The sequence below is a fragment of the Pogona vitticeps genome, chromosome 4 (assembly GCF_051106095.1).
Source record: "Pogona vitticeps strain Pit_001003342236 chromosome 4, PviZW2.1, whole genome shotgun sequence".
Taxonomy (NCBI): Eukaryota; Metazoa; Chordata; class Lepidosauria; order Squamata; family Agamidae; genus Pogona; species Pogona vitticeps.
The window spans coordinates 181,427,411-181,446,976 of record NC_135786.1 but is presented as its reverse complement, the minus strand read 5'-3'; the positions used below and the strand labels follow the sequence as shown (position 1 = coordinate 181,446,976).

The 19,566-nt window shown below is 37.5% G+C and overlaps 1 protein-coding gene across 17 annotated transcripts in view; it reads left to right on the top strand.

Annotated features, from left to right (window-relative positions):
• PTPRM (protein tyrosine phosphatase receptor type M) overlaps nucleotides 1-19,566 on the top strand; it is a 607,519-nt gene that overhangs the window by 308,773 nt on the left and 279,180 nt on the right. For all 17 annotated transcript variants that reach the window (XM_072999591.2, XM_020793481.3, XM_072999598.2 and 14 more), the window contains exon 8: nucleotides 17,733-18,041. In XM_072999591.2, the coding sequence (XP_072855692.1) occupies nucleotides 17,733-18,041 (309 nt within the window). The remainder of the gene's footprint in view (nucleotides 1-17,732; nucleotides 18,042-19,566) is intronic.

Genomic DNA, 19,566 nt, shown 5'->3' with positions numbered 1-19,566 from the left:
ATAAGGGATTTGGTTTAGGTTATACCTGAGGAGCCCAGTGGTTTTTCCTACTCTCTTCAGTCTAAGCTTGAATTTTGCTATGAGAAGCTGATGATCAGAGCCGCAGTCAGCTCCAGGTCTTGTTTCTGCTGACTGTATAGAGCTTCTCCATCTTCGGTGCAGAGAATATAATCAATCTGATTTCGATATGGCCCATCTGGTGATTTCCATGTATACAGTCGCCTCTTGTGTTGTCGGAAAAGAGTGTTTGTGATGACCAGCTTGTTCTCTTGACAAAACTCTATTAGCCTTTGCCCTGCTTCATTCTGAACTCCAAGGCCAAACTTCCCTGTTGTACCTTTTATCTCTTGGCTCCCTACTTTAGCATTCCAGTCCCCTAGAATGAGAAGAAGATCTTTCTTTGGTGTTAGTTCTAGAAGGTGTTGTAAATCTTCATAAAATTGTTCAATTTCAGTCTCCTCAGCAGTGGTAGTTGGTGCATAAACTTGGATTATTGTGATGTTGAAAGGTCTGCCTTGGATTATTATTGACATCATTCTATCATTTTTGGGATTGTATCCCATTACAGCTTTTCCCACTCTTTTGTTGACTATGAAGGCTACTCCATTCCTTCTACGGGATTCTTGCCCACAATAGTAGACATGATAATCATCTGAGCTGAATTCGCCCATTCCTGTCCATTTTAGTTCACTGATGCCCAGGATGTCAATGTTTATTCTTGCCATCTCCTGTTTGACCACTTCCAGCTTCCCAACGTTCATAGATCTTACATTCCAGGTTCCTATGCAGTATTTTTCTTTGCAGCATTGGACTTTCCTTTCACTTCCAGGCGCGTCCACAGCTGAGCGTCCTTTTGGCTTTGGCACAACCACTTCATTAGCTCTGGAGCTACTCGTACTTGTCGTCTGCTCTTCCTCAGTAGCATGTTGGACGCCTTCCAACCTTAGGGGCCCATCTTCCAGCGTCATATCTTTTAGTCTTTTGTTTCTGATCATGGGGCGTTCTTGGCAAAGATACTGGAGTGCATTGCCATTTCCTACTCCAGGTGGATTGCGTTTAGTCAGAACTCTTCACTATGTCCTGTCCGCCTTGGGTGTCCCTGCACGGCATAGCCCATAGCTTCTCTGAGTTACTCAAGCCCCTTCGCCACGACAAGGCAGCAATCCATGAAGGAGGGAAGTTCTCTTACCCATGCCAAAATTGCTTTAAAGTACTTAGAGACTGAGTTTAAGCTCACAATTTAACTCTAAATATGTATTCTAAGTCATGGTTCCATACATGTTGTAGACTTTTGATAGTATAATTGATGTGTATACATTGATATGTATACCTGTGTCTACTAGTGCTTTCATTCCTGGAATGTAATCGGAATGTAATCATATTGCTTAAATTTGGTAAATTGCCTAGTGGCTTGTTCTCTCACAGATTTCTTAATAAAGTGCAGAATTTGGCAGATACATTTCCATAAGTCAAGTGAATTTGGGACCATATCCTTTATTTGTGAGTGGGTCAAGCCTTTACCGTGTGGTTAAAGATCTCAAACTGTGTTAAGAGCTGGCTTCACTCAAACTGGGCATTTTTATTTGAGTGCTATATATATGGATAGGAGTCATTGGTGAAATCAGTGAAACTAAGATTTTATCCTGTTTGATCCAAGTAAGACAATGTGCAGAAATGGATTTTTTATATCCATTGACTGTTTAACTGTGATGGACATAAAAATAGGGTGTGTGTTTTTTAATTTGCAAATAGATAGTTCCATGTAGACACAAAGTATCTCTACCAATAAAGAGATAAATTAGCATAATTGAAATGTATCATGATTACTTCTTATATCAGGCTGCCCCAGACATCCCCTCAGTCTGGATCTGATTTTAGATATGTGTTTCAAATATTTCTAGGTCATGTTTTAGGGCAGTGCTCTGATAAATAACAAATTAATTATGTTTGCTAGTAAAGCAGTTTCAGTAGATTTGGTCTACAATCTCCTGTGCGCAAATCCTTAGAATAAATCCTGGTAAACTCAATAGGATTATCTTCAAAGCAGACATGCATAGTATTGTACCACTAACAAACTTTAAGTCAAATAAACAAGATGTGCTATTTGTTCAGGTATATGACATGAAGATGTATATGAAAGTGTAGTTTTTATTGAAAAATGTCAGATTAAATTGTGTTCTGCTGAATTTTTATTAGCTGGTTAAATTGAGCTTCAAATGCATGGGGCTTTACTAATGCACGTTTACGAAAAATCTGGTCCCTGCAGAGCAAATTCTCAAACTTATGAGAACTAAGTAATCATATGTTTAAAAGGCATTGGAGGTTGATAATATTTTATCACAGCAGAAATCATCAGTATGAAATATTAAATATGGTTAATGTACATTAAGTGCAGGTCGTTGAGTCAAAATGTGTGTAAAAATGTAAAATTAATGTAAAAATATTGTGAAAGCATTAGTATACTTGAATTTTTAAAGCCCCTGGACCGTGCCACTACAAGATAGACAATCTATAAAATGTTTAGAGTACCTGTTCTTTTCAGTTTAATTGCTGACAAATATGAAATGAGAACAGTTTGCCCCCCAAATGGTTTTCTTTTCTGTAATACAAGTGTTAAACAAAGTCACAATTATTTCATTTATTTTTAGAGTACTTCAGTGACTTTTGTTCATTCTAATTTGAATTTTCTGAATATGTTTTTCTTATAATGCTTTAACATGGTATAAAATATCAAATTTTATTGGTAAAAAGTTGTATTAAGTAGATGGCAGGAAGAGATATTTCCTTCTCTATCACTTCTTTCTCTCCTTCCTTCTTTTCTCTTTGTAAATCTTGTAATCCTTTTGTAGAGAAAGAAAGGTGGCAGTATTCTATATGAATCAACCTCAGATTAAAGTGAGAAATGATTAATGTTACATCATGACAACAAATGCTTGCATTTTGAGTATTTCCTAGCTATAGCTAATATTAAAGAAACAATTTGGTGTATGGTATACCCTGGTGGTATAGCATGGGGGATAAAGAAGGTCCACATTTCAGTCTTTTAGTTAACCACATTTTTCACTGCCTCTTGAGTCCAGATTAGATTAATTTTAGTTGGTTTAAATAAGGAAGCTTCAGCAGTGGTTGTTAAGTTTCCTTGTTTCAAGCTTACTATCATTAACACTGGAGAGCCAGTGAGGTGTAGACATAGCAGGAATGGGGACTCAAGTTATGGGATTCGCTGACAAATTGGACTTAAGTCTCACCAGTGACTCGACTCAGATTCAACTCTTTTTTTTAATGACACAGATTTGAGTCACAACTCAGAATCCATCCACCACTCCTTCTTTTTCTGGGGGGGAAAAGCTTATGTTTAATAGGGACTTGGGGCTTGGAACGCAGGACCTTGTACCAAAGATTCAAACTAGGACTTGGGACTCAGATCCAAAGACTTGCCAACATCCCTGGGATATTGTGTTAGATTAAGACGCAGTAGATCTGGGATGAAATCTCTGTTCAGCTGTTGGAATTTATGGGATGTGATGGTAGTGGCAAAGGTAGAATCACTCAGTAAATGTTACACTGACCTCGAAAGTCCTGTGCATAAGATGTGACCTGATGGCACATTACACCAACATAGTTAACATTAGCCACAGTTTTTCACTCCAGATGACATAGCAAAACATAATTGTCCAATGATGGGTACAAGCTCCATTCATATTTGTAGAAGGAGAGGGGATGGGTGGAGAGTGTGTGAATCCAAAGCTTGTTCCAACTAGTGTTGGGGCAGTAAGTTTATGTACAACATAGAACTTTCAGGAAGTGGTCCATGGCATGCAGTTTCACTGTTTCAATGAAAAATTAAACAGTGACATTTGTGAAATGAAAAAAATGGAAAAAGCTCAGAATACTCAAGGAGTCTATTTTTATTTCCCTAACTAGTTTTTCTGTAAATCAGATTGTAAAATAAGACTCTGCTGATGCATAGAATGTGTATTACTACTGCAGTCTGCCATGAGTCAATTGGCTTGACAGCACATTATTAGTGTTACTAATCAAAAATATGCTGTTCTTAGTGGTTTAGGAATAGTCAGAAATTCTCATACGCCAGCAGAAATGCCCTTGTGCTTGTAAAGTCCCATTATGCCAGCTAACCTCAGATCTTCCCCTCAAGGGAAAGTACTGGACTGAGAGCTGCCCCCCAAAAAACAAACAGATAAGAGGTACTGAGTTAAGCCAGATTCAGACCTCTTCCAGCTAAAGGATACAACCATTTTGCCAGAACAGTGTTAGGGTAAGGTAAGTGTAATCCTAAGTAATTTCTGATGTCCCAGGGCTCACCCAGCTTCATTTAGCCTAGTGTCAGCTCAGATGGCTCTCAGCCATCTTGCTGTGCTTTACTACAGTAATGTTTGTCAAAATATAGGCTGCTTGTTTCCTCTGAAACATAAGTCTTTGTGTGCATGCATATGTACTAGCTTACATTTAAAGACAACATAGAACATACCTAGCACTACAACTCACTTAGCAGAAGAAAGAAAAAGCATTTTAAGAGGTATCCAAAGTAATTTTCTTTTTCTTTTTTGAAGATCATATCCTATGGGCAAAGAGTTTTTAATGTGTTCTATCTCATGAAAAGTTTTGCACTTTTTCATTTATCTTTTTTTCGAGGGTTAGGTTTCAGTGTATTATTTCCTGCACTCTCCATTCTTCATGAGATGACCTGGTCTAAATTTCTTGAGCTGTGATAAGTACAGTACTTATGAGCCGCCAGGCCATTTCAGTAGTAGCACCCAACTTTTGGAAACATTTAAAATGGAGTCCATCAAGCTCCAATCAAGCAATTTTGCTTGCTAAGTTATGCTGGGAGCCAATAAGGCATAGGCTGTTCTGTGTAAGTAGAATTATTATTGCAAATATACTTATTATTTTAAAGAATATATAGTTGGACTATACCTTTTTTGAACAGCCAAAATAGCACAAACGAATGTAAGCATTTGTGTTTTTGAGAAACTGTCATCAGGTTAGAAGGCACAAAATCATTGGGAATGGGGAAACAAATAGAAAACTAACAAAAGCAGCTCAAGTGTTAGTTACATTAAGTTAAAGGAAGAAGACTACAAACTGAATGAATCACTGGTAGGTGTGCAGGCATTAGGTAGCAGTACATAATGGGACACAGAAGTAGTAGCTGATCTCCAAATAACCCGTGGCACCACATCTATCTTGGGATTGAGTCTAACAGCAGATGCATATCTAACATATATGGTCTAATTCTTGGACTTCTCATTTTCTTCTTCTATTACCTAAACGTTTTTGTTTAGTGTAGTGTAGTATAGTATTTGGTTCCACTTAACTTTAAGACTGCTGGAGAAATCAAAAGTCTTTTGTTTTGATTAGTCCAGTGTAAGTAATGCCTACCTACAGATTTTGTTTTGGCTTTTGTTCTTTTTTGTTTTGTTTTTACTCATGGGTCTGCAAGGCTATGGCTCTGTGTTTTTGCATTTGCCGAGAATTTTATTGTGGATTTATTATGGCTAAAGAGTATAACAAACATTGCACAGTGCTTAACAAGTTGTTGCTTGCTCTCCTAGTCACACACTAAGGAATCCTAGTCACTGGGAATGTGAGCAGCAACCTATTAATTCCCCACTGTGTTTTATGCAGTTATGACAGTCTAAATCTGCAGAAAGAGTCTAGATATCATTTAGTTATATATTTGTAATATATTTTTAAACACATACCACAGTTTGAGCACTGAAAGGCTGACCCCCACCCCTTCAACCTCTGCAGCAATGCTGGCAGCACTCATACGTCTGTTTCCCAAAGCCAACCTCTGGATATGACACTGAGCACGGGAATTCAGCTTCTTTGGTCAACCATGGCAAGGCCTGTTCTGAGTGGAACCTGTCCTGTTAAACCGCTGTATGGTCTTGGCCACCGTGCTGCAGCTCAGTTTCAGGGTTTTGGCAACATAGGGGTGTACTCACTTTTGTTGCCAGCAGTTTAGACATTAATGACTGTGTGTTGCATTATTTTGAGGGGAGAGCACATTTACACTGTTATACAAGCTGGATACTCACTGCTTTACATTGTAGCCAAGTGTCATTTCTTCAGTGTTGTCACATGAAAAGATATACTAAAATATTTATGAAATGTGAGGAGGTGTACTCACTTCTGTGATATATTGTATGTTGCAGCATATGAGACTAGAGACTACAGTATATGACTATATATTAAAAATCATGTTATTTAAAGAGACTCTAAAAAGTTCCAGAACATCCAGCTAAGTCGTTTTTCTACTGAATTATGAAACAATTTTACCCATTTATTTTTGAACAGCTTTATAAATAATACATGCTCTGGTCCTTTCCTGGCCTGTATTGGACAGGGAAAAAATAATTAATTATTGCTCTTGAACAGTTTTGAAACCTTTGGTAGAAATCATTGTTCTTTAAGTTGTGTTCTACTTACTGAAAAAAATAATTTTATTTCTCAGTAATATTATTTTATGAAACAGTGTAGTCATGGGTTTTTGAAAGTAGCACTTTCATTCCATATCTGGAACGAACTTACTTGCACAATGCCCTATTCTGGGCAGTTTAGAAACTAAAGGAGCAAACAGCTAGAAACACAAAATAACACAAAACAATAAAAAAAAAACCCAAGATAAATATATCAAAATACAAAATCAGAGAGCACAGTATTTCATAACAGCAGGCAATGGCAAAAAAAATGGCAGTAATAGTAAGATTAGTATCTACGAAGAGCTGACAACCATCTTTCTGAATTAATATGACTGAACAGTAAGTTCACTTCCTTCTACACATCAGCTACACATCAGTGCAGGTACATGAAGCATGACAGATGAAAGAAAAGAACTATTAGAAAATAGTGAGGCATTGCTAGACATTGTTCATCACCACAGATATATTTGTCACTCAGGACCCTTTCTTGTCCATTGGGAGTACAGCAGAATTCACTGGTTTTTAAGCTGTTCAGACAAACTGTCCACACATAGGGGACCCAATACAAATCACAACAGTTCAAACCATAATCACAGTTTTTTAAAATATCATTAAAAGCTATATTAAAAAATTAAACATTTCTCAATATTAAAACCAGGATTAAAAACAAATTTTAAAGCATTTTTAAATTCAGTAAATGTAGCATTCCTGAGACACCCACTTGTTCAAAACCTACTTTAAAAGGAAGATTTCTGCTTGACAATGGAAGGACAAAACGATGAGGGGCAACCTAGCTTCAGGTCTAGGCCAGAAAATGTAGCCCCTTGGTATGCAGACCACATGTATAACTGTAAATTATAACCTGTGAGACCCAAATAACTCCTTTTCATAATGGTATTTTGTTTGTCTGTTTGTCAAAAGAGTAAAAGGATTTTTTGCAGAAAGACTTCCCTTAAACCGGACATTCACAGACCATTAGCTATAGTTACAGAAAATACATAATAGCTAGGTTATTTCTGTCTCAGACCCTTCCTCTTTTCTGTGCAAATCCCTATCATTGATTTCTTGGTTATTATTATGCTTGCTCCTTTTTAATCCTGCAGTTCCAATGATATAACTTTCTAGGATCTTTGTTCTGCCTGTTATTTCTGTCTTATCTGCTCTCTCTGTGTGTATCAAAATGTCCCCTGATAGGAAACTATTTCTTCGTTGGTTTTATTTTCAGTCTGCCACCTTTGACCAGCAAACCATCTAGTTAAGTAAACTCTTAATTATACGATTCCTAATTTATGCTGAGGGATAATTACTAGAAAGTTGCATTTTTAACAGATTTGCATTTTCATCGTATCACCTGGAATGCACTTGGGGGGAAATTGACACTGACAAATGTGTGAAGTGAAAAATACATGTCTTGTACCAGTTTTCCCCATTTATCAGTTAAATCTGTGCTTCTCTCAAGCCCAAGAAAGAAAATTGTAAGAACACATGCTTGTCTGTCTTTGGAACTCTCTAGAATTAGCCTGTCATGAAATGTAAAACTAATGTGTGGTTGTAAAAACTCACCACTGTTTCCCGTGTTTCTAGCTGATGGCTAAGTAGATTCAGAAAAGAAAGGGGTTATTATAAATTGAGTACTGAATAGCTAGGTACGTCATTTTAACCAAACAACTAAAATGCCTCACAGATTTGTAATATAATTTTGTTTATATTCATAAGCTTTTTCATTTTAAAAATCTTCGTTCCATTGTGGAGAAATAAGCAAGCAATCTAAGTAGCTTGAAAGCAAGACTGAACAATGCCTTTCGTCTTGTGAGAAACATATTAGAATTTAAATAAATCAGCTTCAAAAATACATGTATGAAATGTCAATAAAGAACATGGAATAAAGATAGGGTTGTGTTTATTATCACCTGGGCAATTTTAATTAGACTGGTAGAAATCACAAAAAACAAATGTTTTTAGGTTTATGAAGACACTTTCTGATAATTATGTAAGAATTTTTAGAGCAATGGCATTTGCTTTAAGGGCTAGATTAATACATGAAACAAATATGGGAGGAGAAAATACAAGAAGATTTGTCATATCTGTTTAAATAGATAAAAGACTGAGATAACCACAAAGCTATAGTTTTACTGTTGGTTTTGATTATAATTTCAATTGTTCAGAGAGTTTAAAAGTACTAGAGATACCATAGTATTAATTTGGTTTCTAGGCCTCCCTTCTAATATCTCCCAGTATTTACCTCGTCTGCTCTGAGTGGAAATACTGAAAGAATATAGCCAGGGTTTAATCCAGTGTTGTCCTTTTATTGTCAAAATTTCTTGCAAGTGTCTGTGATGGAATGCCTGCGTCACTCCTGTCACTCATAGCTGAAGCTCAAGTGCAGGAGCCTATGAGAGGACAGGAGGGACGGAGTCAGAGAGGCAGTGAGAGGCAGTTAGAGAGGGGGAGTTAGGGGAGAGTAGATGAAAGAGAGAATGAGAGTGTGGAGGAGAGAAACTGAATAGTCAAGATTGATAGAGAACTAGAGAGGACTGATAGTATTATTAATACAGTAATAATAATATAAATGAATACATCAGTAAAACAAATGAAGAATTGAACGTGTAACCAAATATTAGAAGTTTTAATGAGTGATTCTATACAATAGTATTAATAATAATAATAATAATATAAATGAATGCATCAGTAAAACAAATGAAGAATTGAACATGTAACCAAATATTAGAAGTTTTAATGAGTGATTCTATACAATGATTAAAAAGAACATCTGTGATTCGAATTCAATCTAAATAAACAAGTTATGTTGGCAGCAAGTGTCTGATTCAAATATTGGGCAAGTGTGGATAAGGGATAGCCACTGGTGGCAGCGAATGAAAGAGAAAGAGAGTGAATCTTGGTTTGGGGGAAAACAAACAGAACACGGGGTGGAACGTCACAGTGGTGGCAGCAGTGGGATGTGAATAGAGTCCAGTAAGCCGAAGTAAAAGAGAATTTTTCTGAGTCTAAGGCACCTAGTAGTCAGAGAGAGGGTCTGTCGTGAAGGAGTGGGTGACTCGCTAGAGCTTTTGGTGAAAAGCTTAGTAGTGGGGCTCCTGAACGCAGATCTTGGGAGAGACTAAAATAGGAGAAGACTCTGAGGAAAAAAATCTGTTGTTTGAGGTTACCTCAAGATTAGATTTGAAAGACCAGTGGGCTAGCTTTGGATCCTAGGCTCTAAGAAGGGAGCGCTGAGGGGACAAAAGCCTAAGCCAGGGTCAGAAACATATCTAAGGTGACTGGAACAAGCAGAGGCTTGAAAAACAGAAAAATAAATATAATCCAAAATAGTTTTGTGTCTGGAGGCAAAAAGATAAGAGTGTCTCAGACCCAAAGAACAGCATGGCTGCGTGCCAGAAGAAAGAGTGTAGCAATCCTTGGCTGCCAAAGGAGAACTACAGAGTAACTCGGGAACTCAGAAAGGAAAAAAGTATTTTAAACTGAGGTTTGACTATATCTTTCTGCAGAATAAACCAACTTATCCAAATAAATAAATATAAATATGTCTCCTAAAAGAGGGAAAAAAATATAGCAATGGAGGTAACTGATCCTTAAGATTTACCTCATGAAGTGGAGGGAAATGGAGTCCCTCATCTGTAGAACAGGAGGAGACCGATGAGGATGCCTCAGGGGGAGAAAATGTTTTAATCTCCCTGGAGTTTGATAAATGGACATTGGAAAAGGAATTTAGTGTCCATTTGCTGGACTGGAAATATCTTATATTTCTTCTGATTCCCTTGCAATTCCTTATGCTCTCCACACCTGTTCCAAAGGGTTTAGTGGTCCTTTGGAACGGAATGAAAGATGTTTTTATTTCAGAATGAAACTTTCAAATACCTTTTCAATTAGTGCATGCATGTAGGCACACACACACACTCACATGTATGCACACAGAGAAATACAGTAGAGAGCTCTATAAAAGAAGCTGCAGTAGAGAAGTGGATGGAGGGATTTTTAATTCTAGTTTTAGTGTGTGGGTTGGTTTGTTGGTTTGCAAGTATTTCAATAATTTCTAGGAGGAATGTGGTCTGTCTTTTTTAAAGTTCACTTTGGATACTTACCTTATTAAGTACTCTTCTAAGTATTGACCAACTGTGACTGACTGGGGCAGAACCTTTCATCATCTGGAAGAGCCCCTTCATAAAATGCCATGTAGCAAAGCAACAGCCACTATCATTTCCCACAATTTGTGTTAAAACATTAGCTGTGTTCTTAACTTGCATGAAACATATTTCTCATTTTGTTCACTAGTCAAGAACAATTTAAAATATTTCTTCCTCTCATGGGTTGAGGACAGAATTTTTTTTTATTCCTGATCCTCACATGGGAGACAAGACAAGACATTATATTCTGTACCCTTCTCTTTTTGCCTTGAAGCAGCCTGCTGATTTCACTCACACCCCACAATCCTTAAAAGCCTTTCCTTCTTCATCTCCTGGATATGCATTGGGAAATTGTGAGAAGGTGTTTCTCAACAGCTCGAAGAACATTGTTGAATATTTATGTAATGTAAGTAAGCAATTGCCATATGTGCATTAAAGTTATATTGACCAACTGAAGCAAATGCTGGTTTCCATAAAAATAATAGAACGGGACTTCCTAGGGGGACAATAGTTCATAATTGATCAAATTTCTTTAATCAGATGACAACTCTACTTTTGTTTAGTATGAAATGATACATGCTTTCCCCACCCCAACACAGTGGACAAAATCCTGTTTAGGTAGTAAGTCACACTGGAGTAGGCCCATTGACTCAATGAGGATTTGGTGAATCAATTCTTCCATAAATTCTTTTGATTCAAATGGGCCTACTTCAATTACAGCTTACTTTAGCATAATAGGTTGCAGTTAGAGTAGACACATTTGAATCACTGGAACTTATGGAAGAGTTGACTCACTAAATCTCCACTAATTGAATGGGCCTAACTCTTGCATGATTTACTACACTAAGCAACAGGATTTTGGCCAATGTCTTTAGAATTAAGAAGACATTTCTTATACAGTACAAAATGCCTAATATGGCAAGATGAGTTGTGGATCAGACTGCATCAATTCAGTTTGTAATTTTGGTATACATTTGCTGGAACTGTTGGATTAAAGTCCAACATTTTTGAACATTGTTCACAAGCCAGAGAACTACATTGTTTCTCATAGCATTGCAAATGAGCCACAAGTAACAAAGTGTGTGACAAAGAATATTGGTGCAGCAGTTGCCAATAATACATACAATGGAAATCTTGTCTCTAGGAGAAGTTCTGCTTGCATTTGTATTGTTATAAAAAGATGTTGTCATGTTGCGTCCACCAAAGATCTGCTTAGTGTTATGTCAGAGAGACGTGCTCTGCTGACATCTGACTTTGCATGAACAGATAAATTAAGGATTGTTTTGTAATGTACAATGGAAAAATACAGATAGCGATTGTTGCTTTTACTGCAGAACCATTTTTGTTTAATGCACCAGAGAGGCTCAACCTTGTTAGAGTATATTGCATCTCATATTTTAGAATGAGATCTGGAAGAGATTGCCATGCTCCAGATGTAAAGTACGGCCTTGATGTTGCCAGTGTGCCAATGAGTATCATTTCCCCTTTAATTATCTTTAGTATTTACATAACACATTTTAATAAGAAAAAGAATCTCAAAATAACATTTTGCATATAATAATATGTTTAAACATTTACATAGAAAACACTAATGCAATCCTATGCATCCTTCCTCCGAAATAAATCCAACTGAGTTCAGTGGGGTTTACTTTGGGGTTATTGTAACCTGACATTGTAGTACATGGTAACACAAATAGATGCAAAGCAGTTTAGAGCAAATAATAGATTAAAATAGTAATCCTAGTTAATTCTGCAATGTATCCTCATTAGTCTTTTACTAATTTGTGACACTTACAAAGAGTCACAGAATCCTAGATTCCAACAACACAGTTAGAAGGGGATATGGTGGTTGTCTAGTCCAAGTCCTTGCCAGCTAAAAATGCCAGTTAATGCATTCCTCCAAGAGGTTACCTAAACTGTTTAAAAACTTCCAATGAAAGAGAGTCCACTACCCTCTGAGGTAGGTTTTTTTTTCATTGCTGAATGGATCTTACTTTCAAGAATTTAAGGGAAGAGACCCTTTACTGATTGCCTTCCTCTGAAAACAGTTCAGTTTGTCCAGTATTCCAGCTGAGTTGTGGCCAAAGCAGGATAGATTGATCCAATTCTCTTGGTTTGAACATTGCCCTTTTGTTGATCATTTTAGGATTGTGTTACACACACCCAATATATGGGTTAGCCTGTGATCTACTAAGACACTAGATTCTTTCTGCTGCCAGACCAGGTCAGCTACCCTTTTTTTGCATCCAAAATCCTATTGCATCATTATGTCAGCAGAAGAGAAATCACATAACTTGGAGAAGCAAACTGCTGATAATTAACAAGTCTCTGCTCAGATTCCTGGTTGCACACCAAGTCACCCAGCTGGTATTGTGAAGCATCCAAGAGGGTGCTCCTATTACTGGCAATTTGCTACTGAGAATCACACTACTTCCCTTCCTTTCCACCTATTCCTCTTCCCTTAAAGATAGATATTTCCATTTATCCCTATTGAAATATTCAGTGTTGGTACAATATATCTCTGTTGATTACAAAATCTATTTTCGCTTATAGTGAAAGAAGGAAACACTTTGTTAATCCCAATTAGAACAGACTCACTGAATCAATAGAATTTACATAAATACTCAAGAAGCCTTGTTCATTCAATAGGACTGCTTTGGCTAAGTGTGTTCATTGCTTGTAGCCCATAATCTTAGAGTTTTGTTCAACTATTTTATTTTTGTACCCCTCCTTTGTGTTTGTGTGTGTTAAAGAAAAAGTGGATACATATTTCAAATGTTTTGACATAAATATAAATAACTATAGCACAGCACTCAGTAACACAGAAAATTTCTAAAACTGTCCAGTAAGTATTTTTCACAGCTTATTATTTTATTGATTATAAATACAATAAATATAGGTTCCTCTCTCTACCAACGATAATAAAAAATAGTTGTATTGACTGTTAGGCTAGCAAATAGATTTCAAAAATAATTGTTGCACAAACAGTTCTAAAACTAGCTCAGGCAACACTTGCAACATGAAGTCATAATGAGTCATGTAAACACATCTGTATTTTAGATTGCATTTGATGCTATAAAAATTAGGGCTGCTGGAAGTCCTCACTTAAATTCTGGAGTCATGTTTGTATACTATGGTAGGCAAAATTATGTTAGGGGTCCAGCTACAGCCCATCAGCACCTCAGTCTTTCATGGGCTCCATACCTTTTTTTAAAAAGTAAAACAACAACACTGTTTTACTTTAAAAATCTCTCAACAGGGAATACTTTTCCCATGTTTTGAGTCCTCTCTCAACTGCTTTATGTTTGGGGGACTTTTTCAGAACCAAAAATTACTTAAAGCGGCTCAGGAGCTAAGCCAAAAATAGAAAAATTGCTCCAAAGGCCACTCTTTTTCATTTAAATCCATCCATCCATCCCCCATTATAGGATCTGTAAGCACACAAATAACCCAAACCTCTCAACCATCTTTTTAATTTTCCATTCTTCTCTTTCAGTAGTCATCTGCAGCCTATGATGAACAAGGCCAGAAAAAATATCCCTTGCAGCATGAGTTTTGCTTCCAGGTTTTTGATTATCAGTGACAGGATCCTAAAATTACACTTAAATGTCTCTCACAGACTCTGAAATTGAGTTTCTGAAAAAGCACGGTAATTGTAATAGGAGGTAAAGTATGAAGTTCTAGAGAAATGAGCTGTGAATTGAACCTGCAATGGAAATTGATCCTATCAGTCAGGGTCCCCCCTCCCCATTGTCAGAAAAACACTGCCAAATGTTGAGGAAACCAGCACCACTGATTAAACATGATGCTGAAGTGCCAGGGGCTACAACTGGACTTACTGGTTCCCTAAGGTTGTGAGCTGAAGCTGTCAGACTTCACTGCTTGATACCTAGATGAAACTGGCATAAAGAGGGCAATACAAGAAACACTACAGGTATCATCAGGAGACTATGACAGACTTCCTTCTCTTTGGGGAAATAATCCTGCCTTCTTACTGTGTATCAGTGGGTCTGGATTGTCCCCATGATTCATGCCATCAGGGCTAGTTATAGTAACCCAGCATGCTATGGGCTAGCAGATACTTTATTCAAGCCACAGTAAAGAAGGAAAAGCTCACCTAGTTGTATAATCTCCTCTTCCCCCAATAGTATTACACCAATATAATAAATATGCTGTTTCTGAAAACATAATTTATTACCTTATTTCCAAAGCTTCTGAAATGTATGTGTGGTGTGCGCAAAAGGTGGTTCTGCCATGTAAACTCCTTTTGATGAGGCTTTTCTTCTTCTTTCAGTCTAATGAATGTAGTCCACATTGTGATTAGCACTTATAAATTACATTTTCCTTGCTACTAAGCTAATTCTTTTGGATGTTGTTTATTTGTTTGTTTTTACAATGTGTAGAAAATAATCAGCTCTGCTTCCACAGATGTATTCAGAAAATTCATCTTACTGGGGCCTAAAATTTCTTGTGGACCTGGGTGTTTTTTTTTTTTGGACAAAAATGTTCACTCATTTATCATGGACATGATCCTTTCTCTGACAGCCTCAAAGCTTTTCATGGTGAATGTACAGTGTCCAATATGTTCTTCTTGTATCTGCCCAGATGAGACCTCATGAATGTAGTCTGTATAATGTTGTACATATACAGTCCCTAGCAAGTGCCATTTTTGCTTTCTTTTTCTGCTTAATGTACTTCAGTCTGATACATAGGCACCACATCAAATGCATTATGCTAGGTACATGGTGTTGGTTCCCTGAAGTATTCTTCCAGTTGTTTCACAGCATAAGAGAATATTGGTTCTACATCTTCCTTCTTTATATGTATTTTTGGAATACCAGAAAGGCTTGTGAATATAAAACAAGTAGTCCAGTCAGAACAGCTCTTTTACCACTTACTGTTACAGCATTGCTGTTTATCTACCACTCTGTGCTTGAGACGGTGAATGTTCTAAGAGGCAAGAAGAAAAAAATTGTTCAGTACCTTTGGAGCAGTGCATAGCAGCAAGACAAATACCAGATGATGAAGCTCAACTAAGATTCCTTTCTGTGGCCTTTTTTACTTTACAAGTGACCCACATTCCCTACCTGTTCCGCCCCCCCCCCCAGCACTTGACCAGTGTGAGTGATGTACTGTATTTCATCAGTAGCTTTAGGGATACCAGAAACTACTGTATTTTCATAGACCATGCTGGAATGCCCCTCCCACTTAAAATGGATTGGAGCTAGTGATCAGAATCATTCTGACTAGAGCTTGAAAATGCTCCTGTTTTGGTCTATGAATCACAGAATTCTCTTGGTAGCCAGAATTGCTGGCTATGGAATTTTGAGAGATGTAGTCCAAAAGATAGCATGTCTAGTCTCTGACCATAATAGTGATTCAAGTTGTCATAATAGTAGTTTCAAGAAATCCAGTTTCTAAATTTAATGATTTGGATATATGGGATACGAGGCAAGGAAGTCAGCAGAAGGAATGAATTATGAGAGAAAGGGTGGAGTTATCTATGCTACAGATCCATTTCTCCACAGATTTCTTGGCAAGAGCTCTGTGACTCTGTTTGCAATGATTTCCACATATATTTGCCAAACAGATGGTTGGCACCAGATAAATGGATGGACAAAATGGGAAGTCAAAAAAATGGTAGGTAGGTAGGTAGGTAGGTAGGTAGGTAGGTAGGTAGGTAGGTAGGTAGGTAGGTAGGTAGGTAGGTAGGTAGGTAGGTAGGTAGGTAGGTAGGTAGGTAGGTATCAGATATATGTATGTGTGTGTGTGTGTGTGTGTGTGTGTGTAACAAAAAATAATCCTGAAAGTGTCAGCTGTAGATTTTGAATGCTATATTGCTTGTGATTTTACTCCATTTTCTTGAAAATGTAAGGTAGGATGAAGAATGTCTTTGAACAATATTGCAAGCTTTGCAGGGAATCATTAGAAGCCAGAAGTGATGGAATCTTGTGGCAAGTGTTTAGAACATTCTTGGTGAAGATGTGTTGATTAATAAACATGAGCCAGAAGATGCATATTAATCTGTTTATGTATAAGAGCTTTCTAGCTCATTAAAACTCTTCTTGGCATTTCAACTACCGAAGCAGTAGATAAAACTAGTCATTGTCTTTTATCTTGTTGAGGACTTTTATACGAAATAAAAATCAGATTATTGCTAAATTTGTGTAATAGCTTCACTGATGACAGTCTTCAGAGCATTTCATTAGAGATGTTAAAGCAGGTTCCAACCCATACTATGATGTGAGGGAGGTTTCTTTTTTCTTTTTTTCTCCCCCCCTTCTTCTTCTTTTCAAAGTTTTCCATGGAGATTAGAGATGTAAATCTTGACCTGGTTCATTCTTTCACACTAAATGAGAAAGCACAAAGAATGTAGAAACCATAGTGGGGCATGGAAGTACCTGGTGTCTCAATATTGCACTGGAGCTGAGATCTCTCACTGAGGTTTGAGAATCCTCAACAGGTTGTTTTGCTGTGTTGACACTCTGCCTGAGCCATAAGATGTTGGTAAAATTTCTTTGCATTCCTGAGGTCTCTTATTGTTCAGATTGTATAAATAAAAATAGTATTTTGCTTTTCCTGCCAGCAGCCTGTGGTCAAGTCTGTGATAATAGTAAAATCATAACTTTTATAGCCTACAACTCCAGTTGGCACAGTAGTCTCAGCCACAGGATTTACTGACATCGAAAGAAAACACTAACACTGTTCTAATGTTGGTGACAGTCGTATCATTGTTCATTACAGTCTTCTGTCTGCTGCTGGTTCATAGCCTGAGAAAAATGTCATGGTGCTTCTTCAGTGTTGTGATTTGCATGTTGAAAAGGGGTCAGTTGTCTCCAATAAAAATATTTTTAAATCCTCATATCTCCCAGCACAATGATCTAGTATATTTGTTAATAAGGTTCCTAACAGATGTCAAGGATTTTAATCCAGGGAGGAATAAACTATCTTCTATCAGACTCTCAGTGCAGGTAGTGCTGAGAGTGCCAATCATCTGTTCAACAGGTATACATCCATAGATTGTCTTGCATCAGATTAGAGCCTATGGCCTTTCTTCTTTCTCAGTTTCTCATATTAACTTATGAATATTTACACTGATGTAAAAGAAGGTATGTTTAAATGTATCCCCTTATTTTTACAGATCCTGTGCGTGGTCCACGGAAGCTAGAAGTTGTAGATATCAAATCCTGGCAAATTACCATCACCTGGGAACCATTTGGCTATAATGTAACTCGCTGCCATAGGTACAACCTTACAGTCCATTATCGCTACCAAGCTGGTGGACAAGAACAAGTCAGAGAAGAAGTGAGCTGGGATACTGACAATTCACATCCTCAGCACACTATTATTAATCTGTCTCCATACACTAATGTCAGTATCAAGCTAGTTCTTATGAATCCTGAAGGGAAGAAAGAAAGCCAGGAAATTGTGGTACAAACAGATGAAGATGGTAAGCTTTAGATCGTAATTTTAAAGGTTTTTATATAAGTTTAGTGTGAACATACATGTTTTTAGACACACTTTCATAATTCTGGAATATATGTATTACTGTATGTATGTTCGCATATGCATAGCTCCTAATAGATATTCTGTAGAGTTTAATGAAGTGTGCTACTCCAAGGTAGATTGGCCCCAAAAATGAAGTAGTGGCAGCTGGAGGCAGAAATTGACCTGGCATGATGAGTCAAAAATAAGGATCAAGCCATCACGGAAGTCCAGCAGAGTTCTGTTGGAGAGTCAGGGAAACCAGGGGAAGGGAATCCAAAGGCAAAGTACAAAAGCAATCCAGATTCAAGCCAAACATGTGTAATAGAAAACAAACAGGAAGGGTGCAAGATACATACTTAAGAAGTCCAAAAGTCATATAGAGTGAGGAACGAGCAGCAGAGGTCAAGATACACATATACAGGAGCCAGACTCTAACAGACTCTCAGTCAAAGCAAACCAGTCCTGCAAGCATTTGGTCAGTAGGAAATGAACTGAACTGGACAGACTCTCCTGCTCTCCTGGCTGGACTGACTTCAGATCTGACCATGAAGGAGGTTGAAGGTGAAGGGAGTGCTCAGGAGACAGGAGGTGTCATCTCAGAGGCTCAATGATGGGTACCAGATCAACATACAAATAAAATTGCCCTCATATCATGGAATGTAAATGGATGGGTTGGCCTCTCCAGGACCCTGAATCAAGAGAGTATCTTTCTTCTAAGGACATTGTATTGATGCAAGAAACCTGGATCCAGGAAAAGGTGTCAATCAATGGTTTCCACTCACACTCCATCAGTGCAACCTCCAGGGTAGGTCATGGAAGATGCAAGGGAGGCTTAGGAGTGCTGATTGCCACATCCCTGTGTGTAAACTCAAGACTGCTACCATCCTTCAAACAACATGCAATGGCCATCCTTGCCCATTTTGAACAATGGGATTTGCTGATAATAAATGTGTATTTACCCCCATCAGAAGAAGAAATCACAGACTCTGGCAATATGGACAGAATTTGAAGCGTATGTAGCAGACTGCTTCATTCTTATCCCAACACATATGTGATTCAGGGAGGGGATTTCAATGCTTGTATAGGCCCTAACGATCAAGCCCAACAGGATCATAGCAAATGAAAAGATACTAAGAACTGATATAGGCAATTGAACTTGGCATAGTCTGCAGTACCATGCAAACACATACATTATGGTTTGGATCTAGTTTGTTTCTTCCACAAGAGCAAGGTTCCTTCTGCTTAAGGAAGAAATGGAGAAGAACTTTGTTTTATTCAAAATTCTTAGTAAAAGCATCAGCTTCACACCTCCCAAAACTTGTTATGAGACAAAGCACACTCTTGCTTCAAATACACATACCAAGTATACATTCTAAAAATATGAAAAGCTAAAAATGGATGGAATTCAAAAATATAGAGAAACTTGCTTTCTTTAATGGGGAAAATGTGAAAAACTCACAAATTTCCATGCAGAAAGTAAGAACAGT